The sequence below is a fragment of the Acyrthosiphon pisum genome, chromosome X (assembly GCF_005508785.2).
Source record: "Acyrthosiphon pisum isolate AL4f chromosome X, pea_aphid_22Mar2018_4r6ur, whole genome shotgun sequence".
NCBI lineage: Eukaryota > Metazoa > Arthropoda > Insecta > Hemiptera > Aphididae > Acyrthosiphon > Acyrthosiphon pisum.
In genome coordinates, this window is record NC_042493.1 from 2,580,043 (window position 1) to 2,591,957 (window position 11,915).

General features: G+C 26.7%; 1 protein-coding gene across 1 annotated transcript in view; it reads right to left on the reverse strand.

Moving 5' to 3' along the window:
* LOC107883640 (protein ALP1-like) overlaps window positions 1-10,201 on the reverse strand; it is a 10,455-nt gene extending 254 nt beyond the window's left edge. Inside the window, exons 1-3 of the mRNA XM_029491542.1 lie at window positions 10,166-10,201; window positions 9,875-10,081; window positions 45-626 (exon numbers count right to left, since the gene is read on the reverse strand). Of these exons, the coding sequence (XP_029347402.1) occupies window positions 45-626; window positions 9,875-10,081; window positions 10,166-10,201 (825 nt within the window). The remainder of the gene's footprint in view (window positions 1-44; window positions 627-9,874; window positions 10,082-10,165) is intronic.
* Between the last annotated feature and the right edge of the window lie 1,714 nt (window positions 10,202-11,915).

The window sequence follows — 11,915 nt, forward strand, 5'->3', positions numbered from 1 at the left end:
GTCCCAGGAATTATATATCCACTTTCGTAATCTTCTATATTAACCGATATTGAACTAGTACTGTTGCTTTTTCTTATCCAATTGTGTAAGGCACAGGAAGCTTTAATTAATTTCATGGTTGTCTGTGGAGCAAGAAGTATAGGTTTTCTGAACACTCGAAAACGGCTGGCCATTATGCCGAATGCGTTTTCCACAATACGCCTAGCTCTGCAATGCCTATAGTTGTAAATTTTTTCTCTATCCGTTTGTTGAAATCTTCTTGGATATGGCTTCATTAAATAACTTTTTAAAGGGAACGCATCATCACCAACAATCATACTATTTTCTGGAATTTTTAATTGTTTAGTTTCAATTGCTTTCATTAAATTAGACTTAGCAAATATTCCCCCATCAGATTGACTTCCATAACTACCGATGTCAATACAAGTAAAATTATAATTTCCATCAACCAAGGCTAAAAGCACTATGCTGAAAGTTCCTTTGTAGTTATAATACTGAGAACCAGTATTACTAGGGCATTGAATGACTACGTGTTTACCGTCAATTGCTCCTATGCAAGACGGAAAGTTCCATTTAAGTTCAAATTCGTTAATAATATCTTGCCATTCACTTTCTTTTTGTGGTACCTTTAAAAACAAGTAAAATAAATAATAACATCACACAACAACATTTTTTGATGAATTCTAAATAAATTTAAAAACTTTAATGAATAAAAATATTTTTGTATTTAGTTATTACATGATGAAATCAATGCAGATGAAGCATCACAAATTGTCAGTGATAAAGAAGATGAAGTCAATAAACAAACTCAAGAACTAGATATACCACTACACACACAAACAAAAAAGAGAGTATTGCAAAAAAAAAAACAATTCAAATAAACTTCAAAGAATTGCACGGAAAAAAAAAATTACTATAAATCTGTAGTTGGAAAGAAGTTAGTTGAATTAACTAGTTTAGAGTTAACATAATCAAAAAAATTTATTAGATTCAACTAAACAAAAATAGTCGAAAAATTTAAATAAACTGTGCTATAATATATAGTTGTATTATCTATTAAATTAGTTATAATGCTGTTTAATCGAAGTGAGATGTTTCTACTATAATTTAACTATAATTTATAGTTGTTTCTATTGTAATTTGTAGCTGGAAATCCTGTAAATATTCTATTTATACATTGTGTGCCATCGTTATCGCGCAGGCTTCGGAACGCGGGTTGAGGGGGGCACTGGCCGGTTTCGTGTCGCGTACTATAATAACCGTCACTTCTATGTCTATGGTAAATTTGATTTGATCATTTTTCGTAATTTATAAAACATAACCTACAAAGTACAAACTGAACCTGGAAGTTCGCTGTTCGGACGTCCATTTTTGCCGTTTACTTGTTTATTATTGTTGTCCGTACTCCGATGGTACTAACTATTATATTATTATAGTTACTACCTATAGTTCGTTATTCATTTGCCCGTTTTCTGCTTTTTCTTCTATAACCTTAGAAGTTAGAAGGTAAGTTTAATTTATTTTATTATTTTTATGTTCTCTGCTACTCTGCCTGTAAGCCCTCTATAGTATAATGCCTAGTCAAGTTAGTAATTAATTAGGTACTAACTAGATAATCAGTAGGACGTAGGTATTTAAATAATGCAATTCAAGCGGTCGGTAGGTAAAGTTAATAAAAATAATATGATTATTAAACCATTTGACCTTTATTAAATAAAATGTTTGGTTTGATGTGAGGAATTATTAAGGAGCAGGGTCTGGATAAAATGCTGGTAAAAATACTATAATATATACATTTAATACATTAATTGTTTTTACCGTATCTCCCAAGTTGTAATATGTCATAATCAAATAGTAGTTTTAACTTAGTTGCAATCTTACAAACATAATAACATTTCTAAATTTTCTATACCTAATTAACATTGCTTTACTAGCATTAGGTACCTACCTATTAGGTATTTAAATAAAAATTATCATTTTTGGAAAGTGCTACCGTTTAATCACTTAAAATATGTAGGTACCTACCCTCTTCAGATTTTCCTTAGAAGTATATGTGTTCTTTTACATAATGTTCTTATTCTGATATATCAAATATGCTGCTCTTAAAGGATAAGCTTGGCTCCTAAGTGCAAAATATTTTTCCCATACTTTTTATAGGTAGGTACCTATAATTAACACCCACTGGCTACTACATAATATACAAATTAAAATATTTTGAGCCATAAAATTTGTATTAATTTATTTTTAATTTTCATAAATATTACTATTCTATATTGTACCTACCTGCTGCTTATGAGCATTCTAACTTTAAGATTCTGAATTAAATATTATTCTTACACCATACAACTATTTTCAGATACCTACTAAAAATGGATCAATTTACCAATGATTGGTTAATATCTATTGGTTTATCTAATTTAACTGTTCGTTTTAAAGGTAAATAGACAACGCTGAGTAACATGTATATTTTTACTATGAGTATAACTGATGGTTTAATTATGACTGTATTTTTTAATAGAAGAGGAAATTGATAAGGTTGCATTATTAGGATTAACTGAAATTATGGTATGCGAATTAATTCCTAAAATTGGTCAGCGATCCAAATTTTCTCAGCATCTAAAACAGCTATTAATCAACGAAAAAGTAAAAATCATATCTATTCAATTTTTATTTGTTCCATTAATTAAAATGATTTGTATTAAAAGTAAATTAATTAATTTTCAATTTTTAATACAACTCAAATTTTAACGAATTTTAATTAGAAAAAATTATTTAATTTGTATAAACAAAATCCTTACATTATACAGCAACAGTATAATGAATAATTAAATATTAATTTACTTATTAGGTAAATACACCAGAAGATATTACTAACGTAGATGATATTAATAGCATGGAAATGATACTACTTGATTCAAGCAGTCATATTTTGAACGATATTGTTGAAGAGCCAAATGCTAGCGGATTGTTAAACCACATAGATATAGGGAATGAAGGCTTATATGTTAAAGAACTACTAGAGACATTTCAAGATGGCTTAATGATTATGACATTTTACGATACTAACAAATTTTTGAATGCGTCAATGAGAAATCAATTATCTACCGTATTAATTAAAGCTGAACTACATAAGCAAAAAGATACCAACAAATTAGATAAATCAACATTTTGTAAACTATCAAAAGGTAGCACTATTATCATTTATTTAAATGCTAGTACATAATATTAGGTACCTATACGTAATTTTTAAACATGAAGTTTTATAATTTTAGGTACTTAAGAATACCCTATGTAATTCCTATATATTGATATGCTATGATATTTTTTTTTTTTGTAGGCATTGAACAGTTATTTCATAGTGAAACTCAATATTCTTATTTTATTCCTTATAAAAAAGAAGGTTCAAAAATAAGTCCTAACAGGGGAAAATTATACGACAAGTACTGCAATATAAAAAAAGAAATACATAAAATAACACCAGTGATAAAAAGAAAAAATGTTGAAGATCATGTAGTTGGCTTGAACAATGATGAAGGTATTTTTAATTATTATTTTTACATATTATCAATATAAACATGTATTTTTAAACATTTGAGTTGTACCTTGTAACTATTTATTTTAAGAAATAAGAAACCTAACCTAGTAAATTTATTTAGATACAGATGATGATATAAACGATGCACTTTGTTGGCTTCAAAATAACTCGGAACCAGATACTACATTATTTGAATTGTGGAACAAAACTAGACAGTATCGGCTAACCGGACAAAATAAAAATAATGGGATTTACCCTGGTCTGAAAAAACCAACTGGCTATTTACTGGTATTTATACAAAATATGTAAAAAGTTTTTCTTATTTATAATTAGGACTGGGATTTTAGTGCCCTAAAAAATTTCAAAAAAGGATATTTAATTCATCAAAATTCTAGCCCTACTTATAATAAATCATAAGTGCTACCTATATTAATTAGGACCACCAGAATTTTAAGTCCAATTTTTTTCAGTGTAATCTGCTATTTTTTATTTTATTTTTTAAATGTTTAGTAATGATTGTTACTAGTAACAAATTCAAGGTGCATTGAGTTATGATTGTTCCAAACCATAAATTAATAACCTTAATTAATTACATACATTTCAATAATTGAATAATTATGCAAAGTTGCATATTATAATATATATAATATAATAACTCGTATGATAAGTATATTACTTATAAGACAATAAGGCACAGTAAATCATGGTTAAGGGAACATTAGCTTACTATTGATGTATTAAGGATTTAGTGATTGAACCAAGGCAACCCGAAATTTTCATATAATAATCCTGTAATGCTATAATTATAAACTTTAATTTCAGATTGATATTGATTTTAAATTTCTTCATCCCAACAAGGATATGTGCCTCCTCCAAAAATTTGATATATTTAAAGTTCAGTTACAAAAATATCTCACAAGTAGAAATGTAAGCCTTGGAGTGAAACAACATGAAATTGTGACAACATTTCTTGGTACCAATGAAAGCGATTTAGGCATGTATTCTAAATTCTATGTGGTTCATTATGTTTATTGTGTTTAATTATTTATATTTTTGTGTATAGGAAGAGATTTTGCTGCTATTCAATTAATCCCATTTTTAATAAAACCTGTTATTTTTAAATTGAAGACTAAATCATTTAAACCATCTATAGTAGAACAAGCTTCAGCAGTAGTTACAAATATTACAGTAAATTTTTAGTCTTTAACTGTATATAATATAATATGTACTTACAAATCATTTTATAATTAATGTGATTTTTTTTAAAAATAATTTTGCAGAATGTAAATGATCTCAACAATATTAAAAGCCAAAAGGTGGAAAAAGCATTCTCATTGGGATTAACTGTTCAGCCGTACATAGTAATTGTTGATAACACCATCTTATATACAGTTGTTAATGATCTTCTCTATAAATTGGAAACACCAATCAAAGCTTTAGACATTTGCTTTAAGGCATTTCATACTCTAAATCTAGAATATCCGAAAGAAGCAGAACAAGTTTGGCATTTCATATCCGAATATTTTTTTGGTATAACTGATATTAAACACAAATTCATTGGAGTTAAAAGTTTAGTAAATGATCTATCAAAACAATAGTTCGATATTATAAGTTGTTTAGTGTTTATGTTGTTAAAACAAAAAAATTGTATTATTATTTTAAAATCATCACTATGGCAATTCAGTTCTGATTATTTTTCGTTAAAACAAACATTTTTTTAATTATTATTTTAAAAATTAATATGTAAAAATATTCTTTATCTCTACATTATGATATATTAATTTTAATTTCATTGGTTTATATTAGTTAATGATTTACTAAGTTTATTATATTTTTATTAGTTTTTATAAATTAATTATTTTTTTTTATAACAACAATAACAAGTTGACTGTAATTTTTAAGTATTTTCAAAAAATGATCTATCAAAACAATAGTTTGATATTATAAGTTGTTTAGTGTTTATGTCGTTAAAACAAAAAAATTTTATTATTATTTTAAAATCATCACTATGGCAATTCAGTTCTGATTATTTTTCGTTAAAACAAACATTTTTTTAATTATTATTTTAAAAATTAATATGTAAAAATATTCTTTATCTCTACATTATGATATATTAATTTTAATTTCATTGGTTTATATTAGTTAATGATTTACTAAGTTTATTATATTTTTATTAGTTTTTATAAATTAATTATTTTTTTTTATAACAACAATAACAAGTTGACTGTAATTTTTAAGTATTTTCAAAATGCCTATTTGCTTTATATGTAACGAGAAGTTAGTTTCAATAAATCATTTTTTTATACATTTAAATATTTTTCATGACATAAAAGGAATTGGAGAATTTTATTGTAAAGAACAGAATTGTATGCGTATTTTTACTAATAAAGATGCGTTCAGACGTCATTTAAAGTGTCATAATTATAATAGTAGCTTAAATATTATTACTCCAAATCCTAATCCTACTGATATAATTAATAATTCTGAGTCAGTGTCTACTAATACTAGCATTGAAAGTTATAATTTAATAAATTCTGTAAATGGAAATACACAGATTACTGAACAAAGTTGTAGTTCATCAGATGATTTAAAAAATATATTGCACTCAAATTCTCTTTCGTTAATTTGTAAATGGTATAGTGATTCTATTATTCCGAGAAATAAAGTTCAACATTTAATTGATGATGTTCAGGAATTAAATGATTCTTTTTTAACTATTTTTGTTACAAAACTTAATAATTGTTTAAGTATTTCTAATGATTCTAATGTTAAGGACGAATTGACTTCATTATTAGATCTGGTCTCTGATTTCTCAACACCTTTTGAAAACATGAAAACTGAATATTTACGTTTTCAAACACTTGAAAGAATGGGTGTATTCATTAGACCAGAAGAAATAGTTGTTGGTTATAAGCTAGATGATAGACTTATAAATGGTAGAGTAGACGTACAGCATAAAGCAGTAAATATTTGTTTAATACCTTTGAGGATAGTTTTTAAAAAAATGTTAGAACATTCAAATTTGTTAAACATAATATTGAATTACATTAATGAAATGCAAAATAGTAATTTGATTTATAGTTTCACACAATCCAAATTGTGGCAAAATAAAGTGAAACATTTTCCAAACAGAACTATATTGCCACTATTTTTATATTATGATGATTTTGAGGTGAATAATCCTCTGGGTTCTCATGCAGGTGTTCAGAAATTAGGCGCTGTTTATGTGTCATTAGCTTGTTTACCCCCGGAATTATCATCCACTTTAGATAATATAATTTTAACATCATTATTTAAAACAGATACTAAAAAATCATTTGGGAATTTGGCTGTATTTAAGAATTTAATAGATGAACTGAACTATTTAGAAACTGTAGGAATTAGTATAACAGTTAATAATAAGGAACATAGAATCTTTTTTATGGTTGGGCTTATAATTGGTGACAATTTGGGTATGCATTCAATTTTAGGACTCACTGAAAGCTTTGTTGCAACATACCCATGCCGTTTTTGTAAATCAACAAGATCTCAGTGTCAAGTTCAGATCACCCAAAATGATAATAGTTTAAGAAATTCTGATAATTATGAAGCAGATGTTATAGTTGATGATGTGTCATTGAATGGGATTAAAGAATTGTGTGTATGGAATAAAATTAATTCATTTAACATAACAACTAATTTTAGCGTTGATATCATGCACGATATGCTCGAGGGTGTTTGTAAATTTGATTTAGGTATGATGTTAAAAAAATTTATAAATGAATTTAAATATTTTTCAATTGACACTTTAAATAATAGAATTCAAACATTTGACTATGGTCCGATTGATATTCGTAATAGACCAACCCTTTTATCGAATGACTTACTGAAACAAGGTACATTGAAAATGTCTGCATGTGAAATGTTGTGTTTTACAAGAAATCTGGGATTGATTATAGGTGATTTAGTACCAATTGGCTCTGAGTTATGGTCTCTGTACATTATTCTGAATAAAATCTTAGATATATTATTAAGTAAGTGGATTAGGACAGAGGAAGCGGTACTTCTTAAAACTCTAGTAGCTGAACACCATGAACTTTTCTTAAAATTATTCCAAATAAATTTAAGGCCTAAACATCATCACATGGTGCATTATCCTATGATTATTCAAGAATCTGGACCTTTATCATTATTCTGGTGTATGCGTTTTGAGGCAAAACATAAAGAGTTAAAAGACACTGCAAATGCAATAACATCTCGCAAAAACATTCAATATACTTTATCGTTAAAACATCAATTAAAATTGGCATATAAATTTTTATCAAATACATGTGATTATTATACTGTTTCTCAAAAATCAGGCCCTATTTTAACTTTATCTCAAGATACACTTATTTTGTATTCATCTTCTACCAGATTTTTAGATGCACATTTCAATTTTATAAATAATGATAATATTGTATTTGTTCCATGGGTGTGTATTAAGAATATTGAGTATAACTGCAAAAATATGTCATTAATTATTAATATGTCAGATGAAAAAAATTGTATGTTGCCTTCTTTTGGATTAATTATTGCTATTTTTATAACGCATTCAAATGAACCTTATGTTATATTTAAAAATTATACTACTTTATATTTTGATGAACATTTCTATGCATATTATGTTTTACTTAACACTACTAATGAATTATCTTGTATATCTTTGAACGGTTTGCAGGGAAATATATTTCCTACACATAGTAATAAAATATCAGATGGGTCTATGTATATTAAAATATAAAATATCTAAATGTATTTAAGAGTATTTTTTTTTATAAAATATTTAATAATTAATGAATACTTATAAAAATTGCATATATTTTTGTTTATTCATCAGAGAATTTGTTTTTAATAATAAATATGATAATTTATGAGAAAAATGTGTACCTACTTTTATTTATTTTTAAATGATGCACTTAAAATTGGATTAAGGTTGGTAAACAAATGTGTGGTGTTTGATTTAATACTATATCAAACAGAAGTGTGTGCAGGAATATTCCACGAAGAGGAAGTTTATCAAAAATTTTGTAACCACCTAACCCTGCAAGCAGACCTTGGTATCAAACAACTACATATAGCAACTGTAGCACTTACTATTATTTTATTTTAAACATAATTAAAATAATAATTCTCACATATTTAGAATCATCAAAAAATTATTTTATTTACTGAAAATTAAAAGTAAAAATAATAAAATATTTCTTTTTCTTTTTTATTTAACTAACATTTTAATTTGGTGGACTACAAAATACGGTTGAAATATAAAGACTAATCGAATTATAGTTACTTGAAATTTAATTAAATGGACTAAAAAATATAGTTCAGGCACCATCTCAAATGTATTTACAGTCACTATAAACTTAATTTGATCAATTATAGAACATAATTGAAACATAAATATAAATATATTTAAGGCAACTTAACGTTTAATTTGAATAACAATAAAGTATAGATCAAACACAAAAACATATTTATTTAAATTTACTATAAATTGTTATTCAATAGACTATAAAATATAATTATTACATTACAATAAATGTATTTGCTTTTACTATAACTTTAGTTAATTTGCCTATAAATGTTGGTTGGTCACCAACTAATAAATGGTAGTTACTTTAATAGAAAGTTTAGTTAGTCGTATATAAACTATAAAACGAAGTTAAAATTACTATATTTACATTTGATTAAACCAATTTTTTTTTTCCGTGTGATAATTCTTTAGATGACGCAGTGAGAGCTCTAAGGGAAGTGAGTTCATCATCACGCTCTTTAAATAATGAGTTCACTCAATTTGGACAACTCGTAGCTACACAGTTGTCTCAACTACCTTTAGAAGTAGCGATTAACCTTCAGCGATAATTTCAAAATAAAATATCTGACGCACGGCTTAAACATATTAGTAGCTCTTCAACAACTCCATCGCTTTCATCACCTTCAAGTGTAGGTCTACCATTAAATAGTTCAAAAAGTAGTTATCAGGCCATACCTCATGAACCTGAATATGAAGAAGTATCCTTCAATGAAATAATTATAGAACAACCATCACTAACTAACTACTATGCAAATTGGGAAAATATATAATAAATAATTCTCAATCATTATGTTATTACTATTTTGTTTAATTGAAAGTATTCAATTTTTTATTTTTTATTTGATTCAAAAACTGACAAAGTTATCAGTATAAAGTATGTTTTTTTGTTGAAATTAAAATCATTTTATATACTTTTTTTTGTTGTGAAGTTGTTTAAGTTTTCATTTGTTATAAAGGTTACCTACATCTAAATATTTTTATTTATTATTTTATATTTATATTCTTACCGTGATATAATCCTGCAATGCTTCATAAATAGCGTCAAAAACATCTGGTAGGAATTTACTTATGCTACATTTTGGTACTCTATATAAATACTGTAGAGACGCAAGTGAGTCCCTTGTAGCTAAAAATCTACAAGTAACTTGTAATTTTAAATTTGCTGAGAGAGCATTCCTCATAACTGTATCCTCTTTTTGGATCTTTTTAGAAACCTATGAAAAATAAATGAATATATTCTGACACCGATACTATTATATTAAAATAATATTGAAAAAAAAATAACTTTTTTAACTTACTTTATTAAGTAATGTGTCAAACATTTCTTCATTCATTCTTAAAAAGTTATAAAAACTTTTGGGGTCCTCAATTGCAAGTTCTTTAATTAATGTATTTGTAACACCCAAGTTATTCCACCTTTGTATCCATTTTCTTACCCACTCTTTTTTTTTTTTTAAACCACGTTTTTTATGTTTTAATAATATCATTTCTCCGATCACTCTCATCATTGAGCGTACAACTTCTTCGGACATGATTAATCGATGAGCAAAATTAAAACAATACCAATAAGTTAATTATAAATAATAATAAAGTGAATAATAAAATAAACTAGTGACACTGTTATAGTCAATTTAAAAAATTTAAAAAATCGCACGAAACACAATATTTATGACAATTATTGTCACCGTGTAAACGCTCATCTTCGTTTGACAGTAGCTGTCGCATTACTATACGACAGCGCTGTCATGACTGTACTGTCATAGTATAAGGAATAAGAAGTATGCTCCATGATAAGACTGCGCATATTTTTTTAAGGGGCAATTTATAATTTATATAGGCAACCAACAATAAACACAAGGCGACGTCACGAGTATACATTTAATCTTATGCAATGCAGTATGCACAAAAACACAAGACGATGCACATGCGCGAACTAGGACGAAAACACGGTTCGCGTTGATCATACTTCTTATTTCTTATACTATGTGTACTGTCATCGTGTAAACGCGCCTTTATAAACGCCTCGATAGTACTGTCGTGATAGTGTGGTGTCTACACTGTGATATTTTTTTTGCGGATTGAGTGATAGTCAGGACAAAAAATTCATTTTTCTATTTTATGATTGTGAAAGTGACATTTTTTGTGAAGTTTTATAATGGCCGACATAGAATTAACTGCAGCGGTAGCTGTTGTCATTGCTGAAATTATCAAAATTAAATCGAAAAAGGAAAAAAAGAAAAGAATTTGGGTACGGCCCTGGATCCAAAGAAGAAATTAACTAGGTGCCTCTCAACGACTGTTAAGGGAACTTGCTGTAGAAGATCCAAAAAGTTTTTTTCAATTTTTTACGCATGAACTAAATTATGTTTAATATATTACTCGAAAAGGTAATTATTTTGACTTCTGAAAATTATAAAAATTATAAACATTTTTAGAAGTTGTTTTACCCTTATAATAACATCGTTTTTTTTTATCAAATCGTCTACTTGAAAATAAACTTTATAAATACATACTTAAAATTTAAATTTATATAACACATTTTAACGTTTTTCTAGGTTAATGATAAACTACAGAAACGCAATACTTTAAGGCGAGAATCATTGCCTGTAAAATTAAAACTACAAATTGCTTGTCGATATCTTGCTACTGGTGATTCGTTGGCATCATTACAATATCTGTACAGAGTGCATAAGTGTTCAATAAGCAAATTTCTACCAAATGTATTTGAGGGGGTACAGTCAATTGTTCGTATGAAATTGGTCGTGGTAAAATTTGTCGTTTTGTAAATTGGTCGTTAGGTGAGTTGGTCGTTAGGTAAATTAGTCGTTTTCAATATAATATGTATTTTATGTAAAAAAAAATATTTGGTCATAATTTTGAATTTAATGTATGTGACAATAATTATAAGTTTTAAAAAATAATATGTGAAAATAATTATAAGTTATGAGCTATCCCAGATATATATTCATCAAATGTTCTATTATTAAACGTTGTACATATTGTATTTATCCTCTCAGCGGTGTCATTATATTTCTTTCGTTTTCTAGG